Raw genomic sequence first — 26,607 nt, 5'->3', positions numbered from 1 at the left:
GGTTACAACCTCAAAAACAACAAGGTGATGGATAGAATGCTTGAATTAATCTCAGCCACTAACAATCGCTCGGGCCCGCATCCCAATCCATTTTTGCCCACCTTGCCATCTCCGTTTGGACCCAGCCATATGCAAAGAAGTCTTGCCCCTGCTTCTCATGGGAACAGTTCATTCCGAACTACCAGGCCCGGTCCTCCCTGAACCGAACAGAGGCAACTAAGGACAGGTTTTCCCTAGTTAGGGCTCCTCGCCAGGTATAGTTTGCTTTCAGTGGCACAGTGAGCCTGGGACCCATGTCTGGGCATGCATGGCATACTTATAGCATCAAATGCAAAAACAACAAGGTGGTGGATGGAATGCTTAAATTAATTTCAGCCGCTGGCAATCGCTTGGGTCGCCTCCCAATCCATTGTTTTTGTGCTCACCATACCATCTCAGTTTAGACACAGCTAGATGCAAATCAGTCTTGACCCTGTTCCTCATAGGAACAGTGCAGCCCGATCCGCCAGGCCAGGTCCTCCATCAACCGGAACACAAGAAACCTAGGACCGGTTTCTCCTTAGTTAGAGCTCTTCAGACAGCCAAGTATGGCTTGGTTCCAATGGCACAGTGAGCCTGGCACCCACGTTTAGGCATACCTGGTGCAAATGCAAAAACAATAAGGTGATGGATAGGATGCTTGAATAAATCGCAGCCACTGGCAATCGGTTTGGCTGCATCACAATCATTATTTTACCCACCATGCTCCCCTCAAACGTAAGCTAATGCTGATGGTGAAGTTCTTGACAGAAAAGTGGTGATTAGGAGTGGTTGTACAGTCCAAGCTGTTTGACTTAAAAATAAAATTGTAAGTTCCCACCACCAAACTGTTAGCTCAAGCAAAATGAGCTTCGTCTCACCAGTTTGCAACCTGGCTTTTGAGTTTTTTGGTAAACATGGGCGCTAAAGCTTAAAACCACCTCTTAGAAGTTCAGACGGCAATCTGTCAGGGATAGATTGGGAAAATGAAATGGCTGATAAAGCAGCCAGAAAGTTACGCTTTTCTCACTGCTGTATCCACCTTCCCGGGTGAACGTCATGATTTAAGAATTTGAACATGAATGAGTCGCAAACTTCACAGTCATCTGGGGCCAGATGTAGGAAGGCTTTTGCGATTCCCAAATGGCGAAAAACGCCGTTTGTGAGGCGCAAAAGCCCTTACGCGATGCAGAATCACATTTTGCGAGTCGGTACCGACTCGCAAAATGTGATTCCGACTCGCAAATAGGAAGGGGTGTTCCCTTCCTATTTGCGACCGCATCACGATGTAGAGTTGATTTGTGACCGCGAAAGCGGTCGCAAATCAACTCGCAGTTACCATCCACTTGAAGTGGATGGTAACCCATTCGCAAAAGGGAAGGGGTCCCCATGGGACCCCTTCCCCTTTGTGAATGCTCATATTAATATTTTTTCAGAGCAGGCAGTGGTCATATGGACCACTGCCTACTCTGAAAAAAACCGAAACAAAAAGGTTTCGGTATTTTTTCTATTTGCAGCTCGTTTTCCTTTAAGGAAAACGGGGGAAAACGGGCTGCAAAGAGAAAAAAATAACTGCTTTATTGAAAAGCAGTCACGGACATGGTGGTCTGCTGTCTCCAGCAGGCCACCATCCCCGTGAGTGCCTAGACTCGCTATGGGGTCGCAAACTGCGACCCACCTCATAAACATTTATGAGGTGGGTCTTTGCGACCCCATAGCAAGTCGCAGAAGGTGTCTGAGACATCTTTCTGCATTCCCTTTATGCGAGTTGCAAATTGCGAGTCGCTGGGACTCGCAATTTGCAACTCGCAAAAGGGAACCTTCCTACATCTGGCGCCTGGTTCATGGTCTTCATGCCAGGCTGTGCGCACACTCCTCCCTGACACCTTCCTCCATCTATAAATGCGAAACCTAATTTGAATTGTTTCCACACCAAGAAAGCCTCACAGTAGACTTGAAATAGAGAACAAAAGCATACAATGCGGTTCCGCTAATGGCAACTTCGAGGCAAACTACAATTTCACAAGTTTATCAAATTTGAGAACATTTATAAAAAATTATTAAGACCTAAAAACTAGCGACGCCCTAGTTTTTGTTTCCATTAAACAAACTTTTTTTTTTAAATCGCAAGTAACTTTTCTCCGCAAGGGTTAATCCCGCTAAAACTTTACATGAGGAAGGATCGTTTTAGCCGAAAATTACTCTTTTGCGCGCAAAAACCATGCGAAATTCCACAGTGCACAAAATAGTGAGAAATTTCGTGTGATGTGAATTTTCAGGATTACATGACATTACACCAGTGTAACAAACATGTTGCATAGGCCTACAAAAACACAAAAGCAACCTGCTTTTAACACCTGGACGACGGCAGACAAAGTGACCTTTTGTTAATAGCATAAGGGTTCAATTGCAGACAAAGCTCTACTGTCATCTCAAAGGCCAGCTTGGAAATTTTAAAAGAGATGTTCCAGATCTAACCACAAGGTGGCAGAATAAGCGAACATCTAAATACAAGAAGGGCATGGACAACTAACTAACTGATAGGATGCTCTGAAAAATACGTTTCGGTAGCCAAGTCTGAATACGCAGACGATGCTTAGGTGAATTTCAGGGGTGTGAGAAATTGCAAAATGATTTCAATGCGAAACGTCAAAAAAAATTGTGTAAAGAATTACACTTCTAATTACTTTTTTTCACAAGATAGTATATTTAAAAAAACCATGCTAAATACTGGCAGGAGACTGGTTCACGCTGAAAATATCTCTGAGCAAGCCATTTTCTGTGTTAAACGTCATCCCAAAGGTGAAAAAAATAACATTTCAAGAAATATTGTAAATTTTCCTTAAAATAATATTCAGATATTAAAGCAACTTTCTTTGGCGTGATTTAAATGTCACCAAGGGCTAGAGCCCCCCAAAAAAACAACACAAGAGGGGCTACAGGGGATTGACGGTCCTACACACGTCCCCAACACTTACTGAAATAATCAACCAACAAAGTAGTTCCATTAAAGGTTTAACACAATTGGTATTTCAAATCTAATGAGAGGTCAGACAAAAGGAGCATCCCGAATCCTTGCCTACCAAAGTGGCATGCTTTATCATCGGGCCTACTTCTCGCTGGACAGGCGCCGCAGTGCCCAATGGGCCCCAACAAGAGGGCTCTTTGCCAGAGATCTTTTTCCTTACCCAAAACTGCCTTGGAAAAGCAGGTGAGTAACGTACTGCACCTGGCTTGGGAGAGGGATGGGAAAATAAAGTGGTAGACTGAGAATAGCTGAAGCAATGCTTACTTTGTGCTTGTTGTTCCCGGTGCGGAGTACCGGCACTTATTTGTGAGGGCCAGCACTTATTTCCCTGCCTCAAGTATTTACTGCGAGCAAAAGACATGTGGGAAAGACGGAAGAAGAGAAAAACGTAAGTGTCATAGTGGGAGAAAGCAGAAATCTGCAAGAGTGATTCTGAAATGGCAGGGAGCTGCTGTAAATGGATTGAAGAGGTCAGAGATGGCTTCAGGATTACGCAGCCTCAGTATTCCATGTTTGCACATTTAATTGCAGCAGCCGCGAGTTTAAAAGGAGGGCTTTGGGCACCAGCACCTTTTATTTACAAATTAAGCACTGTGCTGAAGTTAAAATTGGCTATGAGGTATCAAAACGAAATTCTATATTCATGGCAAGATTAAAAAACAAACGTGGAATCAACAGGGATATCCATGAATCCCTGGTTCAGGAACGGTCAAAATGTTTCTTGCCTCAATCTGCTCATCAGGGTCAATTATCAGTGCCTAATTTACCGAGCTGGCCGTGCTGTTCCTATCAGTTGTGATTGCTATATCAACAAAAAGGTAGATGTGAAAAATAGTTAATAGATGGAAAAGAGTCTCAAATTAGAGATTAGCTCTGTTTAATAACAATTTGCTCTGTGTGACCTGTAGAGAGAAGAATGAACACTATTAAAACACAAAATCCAGGACTGATGTATACATGTAGTTAGGAGGTTCTTGAAGTATCAATAATTCCCCAGTTGTGTAGGAAAGTGAGCACTGCACATTGCACAAATCAATCAATCAATCAATTAATACTTGTAGAGCGTGGCTAATCACCCGTAAGGGTCTCAAGGCGCCAGGGGGTGAGGGGGCCTGGTGGGGGGGTTAGTGAAGGTCAGAGGAGATCAGGTGAAGAGCCAAGTTTTGATGTGCTTTCTGAATAGGGAAAGCGTGGGAGATCTTCTGAGGTCGACTGGGAGGGAGTTCCAGGTTTTGGCTGCGAAGTGGGAGAAGGACCTTCTTCCTGTTGTGGCCTTCCATGGGCGCGGGACGGCGGCGAGTGTGAGGTCGGCGGAGCGGAGTTGCCTGGTGGGCATGTAGAAGTGGAGTCTTTGGTTGAGGTATTCTGGTCCGGTGTTGTGGAGGGCTCTGTATGCGTGCATGATAAGTTTGGAAGTAATTCTCATGTCTATTGGGAGCCAGTGCAGGTCTCTCAGTAGGGCGGAGCTGTGGCTGTGTTTGGGGGCGTTGTTGATGAGACAGGCGGAGGCGTTCTGGATGCATTGTAGTCTTTTTAGTACTTTGGTGGTGGTTACGGCATAGAGTGCGTTGCCGTAGTCGAAGCGGCTGATGACGAGGGCCTGGGTGACAGTTCTTCTTGTTTCTGTAGAAATTAATTTGAAGATCTTCCTAAGCATGCGCATGGTGTTGAAACAGGCGGAGGAGACTGCGCTGAGTTGGTGGTTCATTGATAGTGAAGAGTCCAGGATGAATCCGAGGTTGTGGGCGTGGTGGGTGGGGGCTGGAGCGCTTCCGAGGGCTGTGGGCCACCAGGAGATGTCCCACGCTGAGGGGTTGTTGCCGATGATAACTTCAGTTTTTTCAGTGTTTAGCTTGAGTCAGCTCTCCTTCATCCATGCAGCGGCTGCCTTCATTCAGTTTTGGAAGTTGGCTTTGGCTGTGTGTGGGTCGTTGGTGAGGGAGATTAGCTGTGTGTCGTCGGCGTATGAGACGATGTTGAGTGTGTGGTGTCTGGTGATGGTGGCTAGGGGGGCCATGTAGTGGTTGAAGAGAGTGGGACTCAGAGAGGTGCCTTGTGGGATGCCGCAGATGATCTTGGTGGCCTCTGAGTAGAAGGGGGGGAGTCGGCCTCTTTGGGTTCTGTTGGAGAGGAAGGAGTTGATCCATTCTAGAGCCTTGTCCTGGATGCCGGCGTCGTGGAAATGAGTCCATAGGGTGTGGTGGGAAATGGTGTCGAAGGAGGCAGACAGGGTGAGGAGGATGAGAGCAGCGGTCTCAGCCCTGTGTAGGAGGATGCAAATGTCTTCTGGCGGCAAGGAGGGCGGTCTAGGTGCTGTGGTTGCTCTGGAAGCCAGACTGAGAGGGGTCAAGGATGTTGTAGAGTTCGACGTGTTGGTGAGTTGACTGTTGACAGCCTTTTCGATGATCTTGGCTGGGAAGGGGAGTAGAGAGATGGGCCGGATGTTCTTGAGGCCATTTGGGTCTGTGATTGGCTTCCTCAGTAAGGGCTTGATTTCCGCATGTTTCCAGATTTCTGGGAAGGGGGCGGTTTCGAAGGAGCGGTTGATGATGTGCCGGAGTTTGGGTGCGATGGCGCTACTTGCTTTGTAGAAGATGTGGTGGGGGCAGGGATCAGAGGGCGAGCCAGAGTGGATGGACTTCATGATGTTGAGGGTTTCCTTGTCGGAGATGTTGGAACACCAGAGTAGGTGGTGGGGGTTTGGAGGAGCTTTGGTGAGGGCTATGACGGTGTTAGGCGTGGGGTAGTCCTGGGTCGGAAAACTGTCATAGATGTCTGCTATCTTGCGATGGAAGTAGGAGGAGAGGTTATTGCAGAGTTCTTGTGATGGGAGGATGTCCGGGGAGATCGTTCTGGAGTTTGTCAGTTCACTGATGGTCATGAAGAGTTCTTTGCAGTTGTGTGCGTTGTTGTTGATGTGTTCCTGGAAGACATTCCTGGAAGGTGTTTCCCTTGGTGGTCCTGATGAGTTGGTGGCATGTGTTTAAGGCTCTTTTGAAGGCTTCATGGTTGGTGTGGGTCTTGTTGGTGCGCCATTTCCTTTCGAGCCATCTGTAGTTTTGTTTGGACTCCTTGGGGGCCAGGGTGAACCAGTTGGCTTTCTTGGATGAGCGTCTGTTGGAGGGTTTATTGATGGGAGTTAAGGTGTTGCAGCAGTCTGAGATCCAGTTGATGAGGTCCTGGGCTACTCTGTTGGTGTTGAGGTCATCTGAGGGGTGGGGGGGAGAGAATTGTCGAGAGAGGTGAGTAGCTGGTCCTTGGTGATCTTGTTCCAGCTCCCACGGGGTGGTAGGTGAGGGGGTGTCGGTCAGGGGATTTGTTGAAGGTAAAGTGGATGCAGTGGTGGTCGGTCCATTGGATTTCGGTGATGTGGCTGATGGAGATGTGGTTGCTGGCGGTAAAGATGGGGTCCAGTGTTTGTCTGCCGGAGTGGGTGGGCAAGGTAATGAGTTGCTTGAGTCAGAGGTTGGCGAGGGTTTTGAGCAGTGTCGTGGAGTTGTTGTCATTGGTGTTCTCCAGATTGAAGTTGAGGTCCCCAAGGAGTATGTAGTCCTTGGAAGAGAGCGCAAGGGTGGTGGAGATGTCAGAGATGGTGTCGCATAATGGGGGTGGGGACCCGGCAGCCTGTAGATGAGGGTGCCTCGCTGAGTGGTGTTAGGGTTGGTTCCAATCTGGAAGTGGAGGAGTTCCATGTTGGTTGTGGCGTCTTCGGTGCTGGTGGAGAGGAGCAGGGAGTCTTTGTGGACGATGGCAATACCTTCCCCTGGGCGGTTTGTGTGGTCTTTGCGGATGATTGTGTAGCCGTCTGGGATGGAGATGGCGATGTCTGGAGCTGAAGAGTGGTTAAGCCAGGTTTCTGTGAGAAAGGCGACGTCCGGGGATGTGCTGTCGAAGACGTTTCAGAGTTCAATGGCGTGCCTGTGGATGGAGCGAGTATTAACCAGGATGCATCTGAGGTTGTGTTCCATTTTGTGGGTCTTCGGGGGAGGGCTTGTGTGATGAAGGCTGGTGAATTTGAAGTGTGGACAGGTGAATGGTACCTTGGTGTTGCCTGGTGATGCTTGCTTACAGTTGTTGCTGCGTCCTGGTTTGAGTGAGGTGAGTGCTGTGGATGAGTAGCGGTGTCAGCGCGGGAGGTCCAGGGGTCCTGGCGCTGGTTGTGGTCGGGCACAGACGGGCTTGCTTTAGGTGTGTCTTCGGCGCACCAGCGATGCGTCTGAACAGCAGCCACCATTAAGTAGGGAGGAGAGGACAGCTGGGAGGCGGGAGCGGGAACGGCGTGAAAAAAAGAGGTGCAGGGGCAGCAGCGGCGGGAGGAGGGAACGAGAGAGAGGAGCGGGGTGGGGCCGCAGGGGCGGCAGAGAGAGAGAGAGGGGGAGAGCGAGAGAGATGACAGAGAGAGAGAGAGCGGATTGAGAGGAAAAGAATAGGAAAAGAGAGAGAAGGTGCAGAAAGCGCAGGGCACAAAAAAAACAGCACACAAAAGAATAACAACAAGGAGAAAAGACACAGAGGGCAGCCTAGCAGAAGAGCAGAGCTCTCCCACTAGACACCAGGTAAGAGGCGCAGGCAGAAGCCTGCGGATGGAGGAGGGCCTCAAACTAGTGACAGAGGTCAGAGTTCAGGGAACAGAAGGCCTTCACTTGCCGGTGGAGCTACGTGGTGGCAGAGCAATTCACTGACCAGGTCAGTGAGGTTGCTCTTCCTACTGCGCAGCGGCCGCCATTAAGTTGGCAGGGGGAGAGGAGAGGAAAGTTGGGAGGTGAGAGTGGGAACGGCATGGAAAAAAATGGGGTAGGACTGCAGGGGCAGCAGCAGCGGGAAGAGGGAACGAGAGAGGAGGGGGCGGGGCCGCAGGGGCAGGAGCGGTGGGGAGACAGAGAGGGGGGAGAGATGAGAGAGAGAGCGGAAAGAGGGGGAAAAGCGAGGAAATGAGAGAGAAGGTGCAGAAAGCGAAAGGCACAAAAGAAACAGCACACAAAAAAATAAAAACGAGGAGTAAAGAGAAAAGAGGCAGAGGGCAGCCTAGCAGAAGAGCAGAGCTCTCCCACTAGACACCAGGGAGGAGGCGCAGGCAGAAGCCTGCGGGTGGAGGAGGGCCTCGAACTACTGACAGAGGTCAGAGTTCAGGGAACAGAAGGGCTTCACTTGCCAGTGGAGCTACGCAGTGGAGTGCAGAATCCAATTCTAACTAGCATGCTTAGCCGGTGGAGCTATGCGGTGGCAGAACAGTTCACTGACCAAACGAAAAGTGGTCACACAATGGTGGTGATATTGTGCTTACCCATTACCACAGGTGAACTGGGCTCCTAGAATGCCAGTGAGCTGCTTCTGGAACTTACAACTTAGAAAGGCACACATCGTAAATCAAAGCACATAGTCTCAGCATTGCCAATGCAGTTTGAAAACAATGGGATCCTAGATACTCAGCTTCTTCAGAAAGTGTGGTGGAGAACCTGGCCGCTCGCTGGTACTCTGAATATGATTGCAATTGCATGAGCACTGGTTATCTAGGGATACCACTGGTGCCCATGCATGTGGGACGCATCGGCCGAACGTCAATAAATGTAATTCCTGTGTAGTTGACAATCCATACATGCAGAACATGTGATGAGAACACATCACAATGAAAGAAAGAAGTGAAACGGAAAAAGGGCCACCATGTTGGGTGAGAAGAATGGCGTTCAAGTGGGTATGGATCAGGCCTTAATAAAACCACAAAAATGCCTTATTGTTCCATCTAAAAAAAAGTTATAATGCCCAAACAAAAGTGAAAAGGTTTGAAATACTTTTCGTTTCTACAAAATTGAGTCAATGGCCCAAAAAAGGCTGTTTATAAATATATACAGGAAAAAATTAAGAGAAATTCATGAGAAAAAAATCTTTTGTACAAAAGAAAAAAGTGATTCAAAAGGCAAAATATTCAGGTGCCTAAATAATATACTGACCATGTGGTCAATACGAAAAATATATACCTACACCATCAGTAGATGGTATTCTAGGCTTCTTCTGGATTCCTTTCTAGAAAAAGGGGGTGGAAAAAAGGTGCCGCGTGAAAACATTATACTGTATGGAAGTGGCTCCGATAGTTGGAAGAACAGCCCACACTCTAAGGTGAGTTGTCAAGGGGAATTTACTTGTATATTTACACATACATATAAAAGTTATTTTTTTAAGTTACTATGGGGGTCATTCTGACCCTGGCGGTAAAATCCGCCAGGGCCAACGACCGCGGGAGCACCGCCAACAGGCTGGCGGTGCTCCCATGGGCATTCTGACCGCGGCGGTACAGCCGCGGTCAGAAACGGAAAACCAGCGGTGTACCGCCGGTTTCCCGCTGCCCTGGGGAATCCTCCATGGTGGCCGGAAACAGAATGGCGGTATGGGGTGTCGTGGGGCCCCTGGGGGCCCCTGCAGTGCCCATGCCAATGGCATGGGCACTGCAGGGGCCCCCGTAACAGGAATTTCAGTGTCTGCCATGCAGACACTGAAAATCGCGACGGGTGCAACTGCACCCGTCGCACCCCTTCCACTCCGCCGGCTCCATTCGGAGCCGGCATCCTCATGGAAGGGTGTTTCCCGCTGGGCTGGCGGGCGGCCTTCTGGCGGTCGCCCGCCAGCCCAGCGGGAAACCCAGAATACCCGCGGCGGTCTTTTGACCACGCAGCGGTATTCTGGCGGTCCCAGCCAGGCCGGCGGCTTCTGCCGCCGGCCGGGGTCAGAATGACCCCCTATATCTTTACATACTTCTATATGTATATATGCTTACTTAGATAATTACGCTATTTAGTACCAGAATGTTTTTGTAGATTATATTTTTTGCAGTTCATATTGTAAGTATGTGAATTCTATATTTAATACCACTATATTTTTGCCGCAATATTTGTGTATCACAATATTATTGATGACAACATTATGACTTTGACGCCTTCACGGAGATTACTCCATATACTAGGGTCTAGACCAGAAAAGGATTGGTTGAACGTTTTTGTTTTCTTTACTTTTGGGATCCCAGTAGATGTTGTAATTTGTTCCTGCCATTTCTTTAGTCTGTCCTCTATGAATGAAAATCTTCCTTAATAGAGAGCTTTGCATGGTAAGCATGCTAGTTAGAATTGGATTCTGCACTCTAGAAGGCGCCAAACAAGATATGTTGGTGTGGGGACAATTTGATGGAAATTCTTGACTCCACTGACAAGATGGGTGACTGTGTGTAAGACTGTACGCAAGGTGGCTGTAAGAGGAGCTAGTGATTTTTGTTCAGAACTGAGAGCTAGACATTAAGCCCAGGAAGTGGGAATTGGGTGGCTTTGGTTTCTTTGGCAGTATGTGTTGACAAAGTAATGTTTTGATCTAGAGTTAAACCCAGAGCTTTTCCATAAGGGACTTAAGTTGGTATGAGACAAGTCATTTGGATTTGAGAGCTAGGTTTGGATTGGATGTGAGTTGGTGAGAGTGGATGACAAGATTCACAAAGTCACTAGAATGCCTATAAGTTAACTCCTGAAATACAAAATGAAAGAATGAAAATAATTTATCTCTATGGTGATCATATATAATTAGTTAAATCTCCAGAGTAAGACTATTTAGGACTTCTAAATGATTCAACAGGAAAATAAAAAGATGAGACACACCTTCCCAGATAGGCAACTGCTTTCCCCCACACAATCAATTTAAAGGAAGCAATTGTCAAAATAAGCCAGTACACAAGATACTCTGTGGGCGAATTTCTTCACAACACATCAACAGGCCCCAAAGCAGTATGGACGTCAAAGAGCATCATTTATACACCCGCACATCTACAAATGTGTTGCATATTATTGTACACACAGAAATGCCTCACTGCCATTTCCTATGCAGGCTAAACAGTGCAAACACACAGGCAAATAACAGAACATTTTTGTGGTTCAGGACTTAACAAAGGGCAATAGTGTGGCGATCTTAAAAGGGAACCAAAAACACATAGGAACATGCACAAGTACATTTACACTAAGGCACAATTTGGTGCACAACACAGAATTGCATAGAGGTAAATAATTTATGCTCTGCTCCAACACCAACCACTTTGACTCTCCTCCCCTAAACTTAAAGGCAATCTGCAGAGGAAGCTGGGAAATGCCTGAATATGCAATGTTGCTACCAAGGAACATGCTAGTACTATCAGCTGCTGGTTTCTGCACAAGGTGTCATTGCACATTCTACGCTAAGAGGAGCTTTTCATTTAAAATGCTAGAGTGCCAAAGCAGCACAATCTACATATCACCTATCTACTACTGCTGTTGGAGATAGCTCTGAATAACAGCTGCAAGTGTGACATACCTCCTGCCTTAAAGGAAGCAACTGTAAGTGATGTACTATGTGCACGTGCGGAAGGGAGCCACATCGTATTGAAAGCTAGCAACGAAAAATGTGCTTGATTGGAATGGGTTTCAGAAGCAGCCCAACTGTGAAGTGAGCAAAGTCTAAAGACCACCTTGAAAGAACTCAATGCAAGTTACCAACCCACTTCAGAAATATTATTATTAGGCACAACAAAGGTAGGAAACAAGGTTCTGTTCTGTGGAAGTTACACAGGACATGAAGAACAGTCTATGTGTACGTTAACACTGAGGCAACCTCATTTAACAAACACATCTATTTCAGGAGGATCCCTGCACCTCAATGAAAGTAGTTATATTAGCAAGAAAGTGTCACAGTCATCCCGGAGAGTGCGCCAGGCTCCTGACCTTTAATCCAAAACATCCATGAAGTGCATGCTGGTTGCCTCCTATAGACATACATTTAATAGTCGCCTTTAAGGCACAATTGTTGGGGAAAAAGTAGATCTTTTTTTATTTTTACACCCATAAGCACCATAATGGACAGATCTTACTCATGGGGTAGGAAACCAATTGTTTTCTCATCAAGACTAGAGTTAGCCACAAAATTGGCCAATGCCTAGGATGTAGTTTGGCTCATTAATGGCTCATCTTCACTACCACAAAGGAGTCACGAGTCAGGCATTTCGGAGCAGCCAACTTCGATTCTTGTTTGATCTGTCCTCCTAGGCCTCCAGCATGTGCACTGTAAAATGGTGTTAACAATGATAACAAAGTACTTCAAAAAAGCACTTGCCACACTCACCATTTGCCACATGCCGTGGTTAATCAATGGTCCGCTGCTCGTCACCCGGCCTATCCCATTGTACTTCAGCTGCAGCTCCAGCCTTCCGTTGCGCAGAGCCAAGACTATCCACGTGCTGTCTTGATGGCCTCCAGCAAAGAAAAGGACACCTTCAGGATCAAAGGTTCTAAAGTCGAATTCAGCCACAAGTCTGACCGCGTGGGTGTCAAGAAACAAATGATTACACAAAGTTTAAAAATATGTGCGCGCTTTCCAGTTTCACAAGGCAGCTCAAATTCGGATTGATTAGAAAAAACAAAATAAACCACCAATATATTAAAGCAACAAAGCTCCAAGATAAGTAACATAAGAGCCAAATAGACTATGTTCTATCGTGTGGTTTCTTCAGCCAGTCCTCAGCAATGCTTCTAGTCTGTGCTCACTGCTTTCATGTTTTTAACACAGAACTTAAGATTTATTGAGCCGATAATTTCGAAGCGCCCTTCACTAAAAAGTCAGGGCTGGTTGAAGATGTCACACATGATATAGGGCCACGTGGCTGGTATGATGTATTTTAAAACACTGAAACAAACAGGACTTGTGGCAAACCCAGAGCCTTCAGAGGAGTTCTGAAGAAAACATATATGTCAAAACTAAAGAAGCAGCTCTCACTCCAACAGCCACTAACTTCCTTTTCGAATAGTATATTCACAAGCCATTTCCATATCAAAACTGTACTTTAAATATTTGCCAAAGCTTTAGAAAATAATTTTAAAGGTTTGAGGAAATGGTTTAAGATTTTTAATTGTCCATCCTCGCTAATGAAAACAAAAGCTCTCTATATTTTTGATTCTCCGTGTATTATTCTTTATAATGTTGAACATGCTTTCAAGGAGACTAAACACAGTTCCCTGAAGCCCATCTAACTGTTTAAGAGCAATGCACATGCACAGTTCTACAATGCAACTCTTGTTGTGAAATACTTTCCCATTGGTTGAAACACAGAGACTGTAATCACACTTGTTAGGTCATTCAAAGTTAATGTAAAGCAAATATCTAATTTTTGACAAAGAGTATGCCGTCTTTAGAGTTTCCTACTCCTGTTTTAGTAAATAGTAAAAATAATTGATTGTATAGATTAATCAAAAATCTACATAGGTTCAATCGATCATCTACATAATTTACTATAACAAAAGAGAAAAGGCTTGAAGACAGAGTTTTAATCAGACCGTAATCAAGTCTTATTTAAAACTCTAGAATGCACTGATTAGTACCGAAAACATATTTAGACATAAAAAAGTATGTTGCTAACCCTGTAGGCATCTGTTCGTGGCATGTAGTTCTGTAGATTCACATGCTCTGAATACTCTTTCTATCTCTTGGTGGGTGCGGAGTGGTGCAAGTTGTTTTTTCTTCAAAGAATTGGTCCGAGTCAGGAGATCAAGTGATTCCCCTTCTTGGTGACACTGCGCATGAGCATCTACTTCTTTGTTCGATTGTTTTCCCACAGGTGGGTGACAAAGGAGTGTAATGAAGACATTTTAGACAAGGAAATGTCTGTGCGAAAGAGTAAGTACATATGTACATATATATACAAATATAACGTAACTGCAATGGCCACAGGCATCTGGGGAGGAGAGAGGGCACATGTAAATTTACAACACTACATGCCACAAACAGATGCTTACATGTAAGTAACATAATCTGTTCGATGTTGTGTGGCTGTAGATACACATACTGTGCATAGCCTGTAAAGCAGTCCCTCCACAAAAAGTGGTGGCTAGCCTGTAGGAGTTGCAGTTGACTGGAAAAGTGTACGTAGCACAGCCTGACCCACATTGGCTTGTTGGTGTACAAACACATCCACAAAGTAGTGTTTAGTGAATGTATGTGGTGTGGACCATGTAGCTGCCTTTGAAATGTCATCTACAGGAATGTTTCCAAGGAAGGCCGTAGCAGCACCCTTGTTTCTAGTATAGCATGCTCTAGGTGTAACAGGTAAAGATCTCTTGCCCTTTGCATAACAAGTCTGTAATTTAACTATCCATCTGGCTATGCCTAATTTGGATATTGGGTTACCTTTATGATGTGGTGAAAAAGCCACAAAAAGTTGCTTGGTCTTCCTAAACTCTTTGGTTCTGACAATATAGAACATGAGTGTCAGGGTCTCTTTCTGCAACAGAGTCTAGATGCAGGACAAAGGCTATTAGTTCAGTGGACTGGTTGATGTGAAACTACTTTAGGGAGAAATTTCTGGTTAGCGCGAAGGACTACTTCTACTATAAATTTGGAAGAAGGGTTCTTCCAAGGATAATGCCTGGAGCTCTCTGACATGCCTGAGTGATGTGATGGTGACTAATAAAGCCACTTTCCATGAGAGGAACTGAAGTGGAATTGAGTGGTTGAAATGGGGGACCCATGAAGTCTGGTGAGCACAATGTTAAGGTTCCAAGACAACGCAGGAGGGACCCTAGGTGGAATAATATGTTATTAGGTTTAATGACTGGACTTCAGAACTAGGGAATATGCTGCATGGTCCGTACATATGCAGCTACAGCTGCAAGATGTAGACAAATGGAAGTGTATGCTAGACTTGCTTTCTGTAGGTGGAGTAAAATGATTTCTTGTACTGTACCTTTCATGGGGTCAATGCGTTTAGGTAGTCAGTTGCAAAATAAGTGTTTCCACCTTGCAGCATAACAGGCTCTAGTAGTAGGTCTACGGAGGAAACATCCTCAACCACGCATTGTAAACAACACAGACGTTTCCCACGCAAGCGTAACCACACTTGCCTAAACAACACATGGCTTTTTCTGTGCCTGAACCACGAGTGTGCCTAACTAGGACTATGGTAGTTAAGGCACAGAATAAAACCATGCTTTATTTGGGAGAGGACACAGAGGATGGGGTGAGGTAAGTGGGGCTGGGGCAGGGATAGGGGGTGGATTAACGTATTGGGGTGGGTGGGGGGCTGCGAGAGGGCTATTTTTTTTAAGGGGTGGGGATTTGGGGATTTCTTTAAGAGTTTAGGATAGGGGGTTGGGCTATTTTTTTGTAAAGATTTAGGGTGGGGGTGGTTTGGGTATATTTTTTTATTTAGGGTTGGGGGTAGTTTATTTTTAAAGGAGCGGGGGAAGGTTTAAGGAAGGGAGGGAGGCGAGAGGAGAAAAGGGAAGGAAGGATCTGAAGAGGATGCTGTGTGGTAAGTGGGGTTGGGGCAGGGTTGGTGGGTAGTTTTTAGCAGTGGGGGTGGATTTAGGGATTAGGGTGGGTGGGGGTGTTGGGGTACTTTAGCTTTAGTTTTTAGGGGCAGGTGTTGGGGGTTGGGGTATTTTTGTTTTTACAGCTCAGGGTGGGTGGGGGATCAGGTAATTTAGTTTTTAGGGACTGGGTTGGGAGTTGGGATATTTTTTGTTAGGGCTTAGGGTGGGTGCGGGGTTTCAGGGTAGTTTACTTATTGGGGGAAGGTTTTAGAGCTCAGGGGGCTGGGGGTGTTGCGGTAGTTTACTTTTTAATGTTGGGGTCGGTAGTTTTTTGTTTTTTTTTAGGGCTCAGGGCGGGTGAGGTGGTCGGGGTAGCCTACTTTTTAGAGGTGGGGGGATCAGGATAGTTTTTTGTCAGGGCTCAGGGCAGGTGGGGTGTCAGGGTAGTTTATTTTCATAAGGCAGGAGTGGGGGGGTTGGGGTAATTTTTTATTTAGGTTTAGGGAGGGTGGGGTGGTCGGGGAACTTTAGTTTATAGGGGCGGGGTGGGGAGGTTGGGATAAACACATTTTTAGGGCTCTATCAGGGTAGCTTAGGCATTAGGGTGAGTTTGGGGCCTCAGGGCGACTGGGGGGGTGGTATGATAGAACCACGTATGCTGTTTTGCATGCCGTTTCCACCCATGCCTTTACTAGGCATGCTTTTACAACGCAAATTTGTTTGAAAGGCTTGTGTGGTAAACGCATGTGTGGAAACAATGCGGTTGTGGGTCCGACCCCGTTGTTAAGGCATGCGTGGCTCCAGCATGCACGGTTCCAACATACAACCGGTCTAAGGGCTTCCTGAGAATGTCCATTACTCCTCAGGCAAGCCAATATAGCCAAACTCTATGACTTCAGGAGCCATATCGCAAGCTGAGTGACTTGGGGTCTGGATGTCAGATTTGTCCTTGTTTTTGAGTGAGAAGGTCTGGCTTGTTGGGAAGCTTCTTGTGTGGGACTACTGAGAGATCCAGGAGTGTGGTGAACCAAGGCTGGAGTGTTCAAGTGGGAGCCACAAGGATAACGGGGAGAGATGTTTGTCTGATCCTCCGAACCAGAAAAGGAATGGGAGGAAGAGGTGGAAAAGTGCAGGCAAATATTCCTGACCAATTCATTCATGGAGCATTGCCCTTGGATAGAGGGTGTGGATACCTGGAGGCACAGCCTGAGCATTTTGCAAAAGGTCCATGTGAGGAATTCCCCACTCTGTGAAGTAAGACTGAAGGACTTGTGGGTGGAGTTCCCACTCGTGGACTTGTTGATGCATCCTGCTGAGCATGTCTGCAAAGGCGCTTTCTGTCCCGGCCAGGTACTCCGCCACCAGGCGAATGTGGTGAAGAGCCCACTTCCATATGGTTTGAGAGAGTTGTGAGAGCTGAGAGGACGATGTCCCCTTCTATTTCTGTAATTTTCTGTAATCTATCAATGGCTGTCAATGTGTCCGGCAGACTAAGACAACATTGTAGGACAAGTGAAGTAGGAATGCTTTGAGGGCTAGGAATACTGCCTGATGTTCTAGGTAACTGGTGTGTAGGGACTGGAGATTGGCATCCCAGAGGCCATGAAGGTCAAGTCTTGAAGGTGAGCATCCCAATCTGTGAGTGATACTTCTTTGGTCAAAGTGACATGAGGCATAGGGTCTAGAAAGAGCCTCCCCTTCAAGAGATTGTTGGTGTTCCACCAATGCAGAGAACGTTGAGTTTGGCAGTCTAAGAACACTAGATCTGCCAGATGACCCAGTGACTGAGACAATTGGCAAGACAAACACTCTTGTAGAGGATGCATGTGTAGCCTGGCATGAGGTCTGATGGCGATGCAAGAGACCATCATACCTAACAGATGCACAAACGGTGTAAATATGTTTCTCCTGAAATTGAGGGAGGAGGGTCCGAAAATTTGGGACAACAGCCGGGTTGGGATATGCCAACCCTAACTCTGTGTTCAAGATGGCCCCTGAAGAAGATTGAACCTGTAGGGGCTAGAGGTGAGATTTGGAACTGTTGAGAGTGAAGCCATAGGTTGTGAAGGAGATCCTCTGTCAACTGAGCGTGTTGCTGACACAGGCGTAACGTGTTGTCTTTGATGAGCCAGTCATCGAGGTAGGGAAACACATTAACATTTTGCCTTCTCAGGTGTGCAGCGACAATTGCTAAACATTTTGTGAATACCCTGGGAGCGGTAGTGACTCCGAATGGATGGGCTTTGAATTGGTAGTGTCTGCCTGCAATAACGAATCTTAGGTATTTTCGATGAGCAGTGTGAATTGGCATGTGAAAGTAGGCGTCCTTTAGATCTAGAGCTGTCATGGAGTCACCTTACTGTATTAGCGGAATGACACCCTGAAGGGTGCCCATGTGAAAGTGTTCCAAACTGATGTATTTGTTTAGAGGCCTGAGGTCACGTATTAGCCTGAGGGAGCCATCCTTTTTGGGAATGAAGAAGTACAGGGAGTATTCTCCTGTCCCTTGATTTTGTGGCGGAACGAGCTCTATGGCCCCCATGAGAAAAAGAGCTTAGACCTCGTGTTTGAGAAGGGTTAGTTGTTCCTGAGATAGCACGTGAGTGTGAGGGGGAATATTGGGAGGAGTGGTGGTAAGCTCCAGACAATGCCCAAGCTGGATAATGTTGAGGACCCACTGGTCTGTGTTTATGGTGTTCCATGTTGAATAGGAATGTTGAAGTCTTCCCCCAACAAGTGTAGGATGAGCGGGGGGAAGGTGGAGGTAGTCACTGCTTGACAGTGGACGATCCGCGTGTGGCGGTGCTCTTTCCCCTCCCTTTGTTGGTACGTCTGTATGAGCCCCTGTAAAATGCTCTCGTAGGTGGACTGAGACTGTCTAGGGTGCGAGGTAGATGCCACAGAGGTAGAGGACTTGAATGAGAATCTGAACCCAGTATGGTGAAAAATGTCTCTTTGTGTAGGGGACTGAAGGGTGCCCATGGCTTTAGCAGTGTCTGTTTCTTTCTTGAGTTTCTCAAAGGTGGGTCTACCCGAGGCCCAAACAGGTGCTCCTTGTCAAAGGGCATATTGAGGACTGCCTGCTGGATTTCAGGGTTAAAGTCAGGGCAATGCAGCTAAGCAAATTTCTGGAGAATGACATTGGTGTTTATGCCGTGGTGCACTAGACTGAATTATTACAGATGACCTGCCCCTCTGCAACAATCTGTTGTCCCTGCTTGTGAAGTACTTCAGGTAAGAATTGGAGGAGCTCCTCCATTTCGTCCCAATAAGCCCAGTCGTACTGGACTAGCAGAGCCTGGAAGTTTACTATGAGCCAATGGTTGCTGCCTATGAAGCCACTCTTTTACCTGCACCATTTATTTTCTTACTCTCCTTCTCAGGGGGAGGACAGTTCCCAGTGGCCTTACTGATTGCTCACTTATGAGCTGTTGTGGCCACAACTGAATCTGGTCAAACCTGTGAACTGATGTAGACTGGGTCACAGGGAGCTGCCTTATACTTTTTGTCCACCCTTGGTGTGATTACTTTAGAACAGACAAGCTCTTTGAATATATCCTCCGCATGTTGAAGCATGTCAGGGAGCATAAGGAGATACTGTATGTCCCTGTGAGTGGTAGCAAGCGTGTTGAACAGGAAGTCCTGCTCGATGGGATCCTTAAGCAGCTCTACATTGTGGAACGCAGCTGCTCTGGCTACTACCTGTTCGTAAGAGGTAGTGTCCTCAGGTGGTGATGGGCATGCCGGGTAGAGGTCAGGGTCACTGTAGGGAATAAGGTCAGGATCATAAGTGGCCCAAGTATCTGTATCATCCTGAGGCCCCCAAAACCGCAGTGGAAAACAGTGGAGAACATGGAGGTGTGTAATCTCCCGGTAAGGGTGAAGTGGGAGAATGTGGAGGGGAAGAGGTTGAGGTGATGATGGAGGCAGGTGAAGTGAAGGAGGCAGAATAGGAGGAAGAGGAGGATGTGGTGGAGAAGGCCTACGTGGAGGGCTGGTAGCCTTGTCCTTGGTTTTCCTCCTAGAAGGGACAGGAGTGCTCAAAACCTCCTGAAAAGATAGTTTCCTCTTGGGGAGAACAGGAGAGGAAAGAGTGACAATGATGCAGCCTTTGCTCTCTTGTATTTGGAATTTGTGCTGACGAGCGTCCATTGTTTCCAAAGGTGGCACGACCAGAGACGAGCTGGTGGAAGACTGGACCAAGTCTTTAGCCTCTGAAGTTTTAGGCTTCGGTCTGTGTGGTTTGGTTGGCACCAAAGTTGAAGCGGAAGGCTGCCGGCTCAGTTCCGAAACGATATCTCGGTCGGAAATGGAGGCCAATCCCAAGGATGCGGCCTTGAATTTAGTGCTTGTTTTCAGTGCCGAGCTAGATTGCGGGACATCCAAAACAGTCTTTTGATACTGACCATGGCTTGGTGGCAGTACCAGTGGCAGGCCCACAACCTCAAAAAGGGAAAGTCTTTTTAAATGTCTTATGTTGTGCAGGAGGGGCCACAGTACTCATGCGCTGGGCAGAAGTGATTTTGTGGCTTTCAATGTCAAATTGGATGCTGAGTCTGAGCTGTTCTGAATAGAAAGTTCCTTTTGAGCGTGCTCCTCTCCAAAGATGTCCGGGATGTCTGACTTCTTCTGGGCCATCTCTAACCGAGGAGCTCTTCGGTCATAAAGAGGTTTCTGTGAGCACAAGGACTTACAGTTGTGGCAGTCTGCCTCACGATGATCCGGGGAGAGGTTGCACACAAGTTGGTCTGTGTGTGGAAACTTGGTGTGGTACAGAGGACAGAAGCGGAGTGGAGTCCGTTCCATCATGGACGTATTTCCATTAATGTGGCATGGAAGGTAGGCCCGAAGTGGATGCCGACACCCCGAAGCGCAGTAGGTCGGTGCCCGACCCAAAGAAACGAGGACAGCGCTAACAGAGAAAGTGTGAACAAGGAACATACCTTCTAAGTGAGACAAGGTAGGAAAACAAATTGAACCGAAGGAGTCATTGCCCATGCGCAACATCACAGAGAGGAGGAGTCACTCGATCGCATGACTCAGTACAATTCTTCGAAGCAAAACAAGTTGCACCACTCCAGACCCAACAGTAGATGGCAAGAATATGCACAGTATGTGTATCTGAAGCCACACTTGCCATCAAATGTAACCATTTCTAAACATTTTAGAAGATGTGCAGGCCAGTTTCATAGTGTGCACTGATTAAAAGCATGTACACCAGCATTACAGTTGATGCATAATGCTTTATTAACCAATGAGGTTTCAGGGCATAAATGTCTCAACTCAATGGATTATGAAACAAGCTGGAAAAGCATTCACATCCAAGAATCTAGTACAAGAGGTGAATGGACTCTCAAAGTGGTGGTGATTTAAGGTCCGAGAGCCACCATTGGGGTGGAGGAGCACATCAAAGCCACAAAGGTAAATTCATTAACACAAGGGAATGAGTGACCTGTACGAGCTGAAGTGAGGAATCAATCTATGAGCAGACAAGTTTTACTTTGACACAATCTAATACTTACGAGTGTTAGAAAGACAGATAAAACATTGAACCATACAACAACAAGAATTTCTTTAAAATTGACAGGCAGTGAATGCTGCAAAAGTCTACGTGATCAGCCTTGAAGCCACTTTTTAAATCAGATTTAATTAAATAAATGTTTTCTCTTTTGCAGGAACTACAGTTTGCTCGACTATTTGAGATTATGAAGAAGCCCATAATGAGAGAGAAAATTTGCTGATCTTTTTTTAGGTTTCCTTGAAAGGCCAACTCTTGATTAAAATCACCCTTTGGCTAATTCGAGCTGGACAATTTAAATTTTCCAGAGATCGTCTCAATTGAACTTTCCTGATTAGCATGCATAAATTAAATTACATTTTTAAATGTATTCTCACCTCGTGGGCTGTTTTCGCTTAAATCGTCGCCAGATCACAGGAGTGCCACTGAACATTCTGCCCAGATATAAAGATTTGATGCTTTTCTCAGTAGTAAAAGGTACACATGGTAAAATGTCCTAAAATGGGAGAAAACTAATTTAGCTATATAAAATGCTTGAAAATAGCTGAAGCAAGCATCAAGACCTTTTACAAAGCAAGAGTTTTTTATCCCTAGATTTAGTCACTCCAAAGCATTAATTTGTTCTGTTTGAAACTGTTTGTAGGATACACCCAGGGTTAACAACCCTGGGTGACCAATATTGTGTGCCTGGGTGAAAAGTGGGTAGTTAAATACCAGCTGCATGATTAAAAGAAAAGGCCCAACACATACGCTCTAAAGTACTGAGGAAATGTTCAAAAGCAATGACAGAAGGGGATTCATAAGTCACGGAGAGTGCTAACAGACAAAAAGGCAAAAAAAAGTTTTTTTGAAAAGAGTTCCTATGTGAAGGAAATCAATCTACTCTAAAAGTACTCACAGTTGCTAATGAATAGTTCTAAATCCCAGCGATTCCAAGCACTTTCCCGACAGATATAGGAGATGGGCGTAATTTAGACAAAACTCTGTCTTTGATTGCTTATTGAAATGAGTTAAACTTATAACACATTTTACTGTATTTGGTATTTTACTCCAGGCAGCAGAGTTGCCAAGCCTGTTCTCCATGTACTGTGTGACTTAGAGGCAGACCCGGGCTGAATCTTTATCACTCATTCTTAATCTTGCATAATAATTCAAAATAGAATTTGAATCTGTTTTTTTACACGAGTATGCTTGTACATTTAATTTATCTGCCAAGGGAGACTGGATGAAGTACAAAATGTAAGGACTGGGCAGAAACTGAAAGGGCTGGCATCCTGGGTAAATGGAAAAAAATCTTGACCACTTTTTAACAGTAGTGCCTTCAGCAAGCTGAGGATATAAACAGTTCTCTCACAGGGAAATGTGGCGAGTATGCGCACTGATATCTTTTCACACAAAGATGTCTTCACCGTTTCGGGTAGCAGTGGTGGTACATGGTTTCAACACGGTTCTTCTCATAGGCAACAGTCCCTCACGGCAGTCTCGTGCAGTGGAGCCTGTCACTATTGAAGGGGTCTGGTAAGGCCGGTGTTCTTCCCTAGTGGCACTCGACCTCCTGCGCATGTCACAAGTTCAGCAGGCTTCTACCGATTAGTTGCTCCACAGAGGAACAGCAATAATGTGCCTCGTCCCTGGTCCAATGCTTCCAGTGTGATGGTGCACTGAGATTGTACAAAGTAGAAGTGAATTGGTAACAGGTCCTTAGGGCTAGCTTACATTCCCAAAGCAGAGTCTGTCAGTAACGTAAATTCTGAGCTGCACTTCAAATTTGTGAAAAGACTACCAAATCTACATACATCGTTCATTGTGTACATCAACATGAGTGTGGGTCAACCAACAGAAATCTCTTGCCCAACTACGTCTTTTGTCATGAAGCACTGGATGACACAGCACCCCCTGTTTAGGGTTCACAACTGTGGTATAGTTTTCTTCTTCTTTCTGTGCACCAACAACCACATCTTTTATCACTGGGGTACTTTTTTAAAGCTAATCTCTGTTCTTGATTCGTTTGCTACATCTAATAAATGAACACATCATTCAAGTTACAGTATCAACTTCATCCATTTGGAGTTCAATTCTACTCAATATGACACCTTAGAAACTCCACAGTGAGGGGACTAGCTTTGGGAAAAGAATGAGTTTTTTTCACCTGCTGTGATAGACTGGTTGGTCAGACATGATTTTGCCATGCAGTGGCCAAATAAGAGGAGTCAATCCACTCTTTTAGATTTTTGAGAGGGTGTAAGCCAGAGGTATCAAAAGAAGTCTGAATGTATGGGGATGACTGTTTGATTTTGATCATGTTACTCAAGAAAGGATTTCCAGATATCAAGCAGAAAAATGTAATGTAATTTCCCAATCTGAAATCAGACCCTGAATTTTCCCAAGATGTAATCTATAGATCCAGTTCTGTGCAGTTCCTTGAAGACTGCGAGCAGAATTACCTAACTGATCTGCGCGTGGTCAAGATTGGAAAGAAACTATCTTGGAAGTCTGAGTTTAGGGATTTAAAAAACAAACATGTGTAGCTACTGCATGTTTATGGCAGAGTAGGATTTCTGCCTCCTGGAACAACTGGTTAGTGATGTAAGAGATGCCCTAGATAAACAAATTGCTCAAATTATCAGAGGCTAAAGTTGTAATAGTATCAAGCAGTGAGGATAGTGAGGAAAAACCTTTTAGTAGCTAGTAGTGCAAAAACAGAACTGCAAGCTGTGTGTTGCCGATGCAATGTACTACAGGCATGCCAAGTACATGGTTATTGCTGTTCTTTGATGGAATAAAGTTTGAATTGCAAGCTGGGATGTGTTTGAAGGTGCACATCAGCCTTTGGGTAGTTTCCTGCCCTATCTATGGTGGGATTGTAGTGAAGAAGACACTTATAATGGTGTGTTTCTGCCATGCTGCTGGATACAGAAGCTTATCATCTTATCGAGTGCTGGCTTTTGTTCTTCCAGCGGCACTCAAGTTAGCATCATTTCCTTTTGATTTCAACAACATTGTTGTTGAAGCAATTTTTTATCTTCAGGCCATTGGCTTTAATATCCCCTTGAAAGTCTAGGGTTTTGCTGGCTACAAGAATGTAAGCATTAATAATTTCACATTATCTTAGTTATTAATCCATGCTTTTATGCTAAACCTGACACACCAGTTTGATTTGAACATGGTCACTCCCACTGTGTCAAGCTCAAACACCATCAAAAATAGTAAGCTCATATAAATAGGTTATCTGTGTGTCCACCGCTTCTGAAAAGACAAAGTCCTGCTGCCCGGGTTTTTCTTTTCAACCTTTCTATTTAAGGTCTGGAGTTGCAAGGAATTAAATATACACTGTAGCTTAACTCCTCAAGATGGTGGGTGGCATGCTAGTAGGTTTCCTCTAGAATTAAAATAGGCATGTATTATCTGCCTTCACTTGAACTAATTCTTTCTCCTCTTCTGTTGACAGGATTTAAAGTTTATAATCTTCAACTGTAACCTCTACAATGCTCAGTTCATCCGAACTTTCAGTGGTAATAATTGTTTACATCTGGCAAAACCATCGCCAGACCTATCATATTCCATAAACAAAGAGTGGGCTTTGGGCTGTAACCATTGGTCTGCTTGTTTCAGCCCCTTACAGTAGCTGGCCTGAGATGTTGCCAATCGCATCTTGAATGCGCCTAGAAAAGTACTTTAGTCTCACCATAGTTCTACTGGCCGTTTGGGTGTATCTTTCAGTCTACATTGATTTATATTTGGGATTATTTAACATCTAGCAATACACTCATTATTACATCACACCCTTTGACCGCATTCACTTGTGTATGCTATAAATTTGTTCTATACTGAAACCCAAAAATATTTTTTTATAGTTGTTGCACTTGAGCAGGCATTTTTTATTAATTTACTCAGGACTAAAGTGCAAGTATAACCCTAAAATGGCCACCTTAGTGACTTATTTTTTTATTTAAGATCAAGTCGGCCAGACTCTAAGATTGTTGCCCCTCTCATGAGAGCAACAAAAGCACTTTGAGTTAGCCAACTTGGGGGCACGCCGTCCCAATCACAAAGGTTGAAAACTGAAAACCCTGAGTTTACCAGTGTTTTGCCTATACATTTCCATTTCATTTCACTATCCCTCTACTGATTTATCCCTCAAAACTACCATTTTGCATGGCTTTTCATGTTTTGCTAAGCGTCAGGCGTGTACCTCTTTTATACCACGTCGCTGATAACTTTGCCTTTATTAGTCTTTATTTCTTACTTACTACATTCCTTACACTTCGCCACTCAAGTGTAGTTTTTACTGTTTAGCCCTCCACCACCATTACTTTTTATGGGACCACTTTACTTCCCCTCTAACATTTTTCAACCTCCCTTTTATCTATGCGGCTGCAACCTCCTGCTGCTCTCTCTGCTGAAACCAGTGTTCTCAATCAACTCCTTTCCCTCGCCCCTTGCATCTTTGAATGTTCTGCTAGACACTGCTGGTTTCGACCAGGCCATGTGTACTAGTCATGCGCCTCTGGGCAGGGGCTGCAAGTCAAGATGGGTGGCACCTGCCACCGTAGATTGAAATAAAAAGCTTTGCTATAATATGCAAGCAAGCATTTTAGCAGGCCACTGTTTCTATAGTCACACGCGCCCCTCAAACAACAGTTTCTGAGTTTCTTCCAAGCTGCTGCACCGCAATGCTCGCTCTCTATCAAGGTCAGATTCACGCTTCAGCTACTGTTAAAAATACATTGACAAAGTCAATATGTCTGACTTTAATCTGGTACAGTATGCAAATGCAGGCATGCACAAAAGCTGTTTGCACGAGTCATACATTGGCTTTGCCAATGCATGTTTTAAAATGTTCTTTCTAAAACATGTTAAAGCATTTTAGATGAAACAGCTCTATAGAACAATGTTAAATAAAATAAACAACATAATAAATCATCTAGGACTGCCCCCCCCCCCTTTTACTAAAATCTAGGATAATGCTCCCAGTATTAATGGTGTATCAGAAGATCACCTCTGTTTTCACCAAAAGACCCATGATAAGATTATTTATAGACATTTATTACCACATTTTGGTCCAAAGATTGGTGCCACATCACTTCATTGATATGTATTCAATTTCCCCAACCATCATGGCAGACATTACTGTAGCCACTTGTTTCCAAATGACATATTCCACCTCGGATAAACAACAACCGATCAAATATTATACACCCATTTATGCCTGGGGTTTCGCTAAGCCAGTCCCACTGTAATAACTGAATGTCAAATATATTAATCTACTTAATATATTTAAGCCGTGACAACCTCTTTCATAAGTCTACCCTGTTTGAGGCATTTCTAAACTGTAAATTCCAAGGTCTGAAACTTTGGCAATGACACCAGTTGGGTTCAAATTATTGGTATAAAGAATGGGCCATATGAAATGGAATTTCAAAGTACAAATGATGCAGAAGTATGCAACACAAAAGACACACGTGGTAAGAATTAAGTTGAGATGATTTTAAAAAAACTGGAGTTCCATGATGGGGTCTGAAAGAAAAACTGTAGGTAGAAAATACACAATTGGACCAATAAAATTAAAGATTAGTATCTCTGATGCACTGTCCCTGCTTAGAAATGTTCATATTAGTAAATATGCCACAAAACCCTATACTTTTGGCAGTTATTGGCACAAGTCATGAAGTGACGGCACAATACAGAATTCAATTGTTGGTCTTCTTCAACAGCAACTGGACAGTCTACTTAACTGA

General features: G+C 45.1%; 1 protein-coding gene across 2 annotated transcripts in view; it reads right to left on the bottom strand.

The window, feature by feature from the left end:
* GAS6 (growth arrest specific 6) overlaps window positions 1–26,607 on the bottom strand; it is a 333,398-nt gene that overhangs the window by 108,080 nt on the left and 198,711 nt on the right. For both annotated transcript variants that reach the window (XM_069204632.1, XM_069204633.1), the window contains exons 9-10: window positions 21,247–21,365; window positions 12,170–12,359 (exon numbers count right to left, since the gene is read on the bottom strand). In XM_069204632.1, coding sequence (XP_069060733.1) covers window positions 12,170–12,359; window positions 21,247–21,365 — 309 coding nt within the window. The remainder of the gene's footprint in view (window positions 1–12,169; window positions 12,360–21,246; window positions 21,366–26,607) is intronic.

Source organism: Pleurodeles waltl, chromosome 8 (genome assembly GCF_031143425.1).
Source record: "Pleurodeles waltl isolate 20211129_DDA chromosome 8, aPleWal1.hap1.20221129, whole genome shotgun sequence".
In the NCBI taxonomy this organism is placed as follows: domain Eukaryota; kingdom Metazoa; phylum Chordata; class Amphibia; order Caudata; family Salamandridae; genus Pleurodeles; species Pleurodeles waltl.
This window is presented reverse-complemented; position numbering and strand designations above follow the sequence as displayed.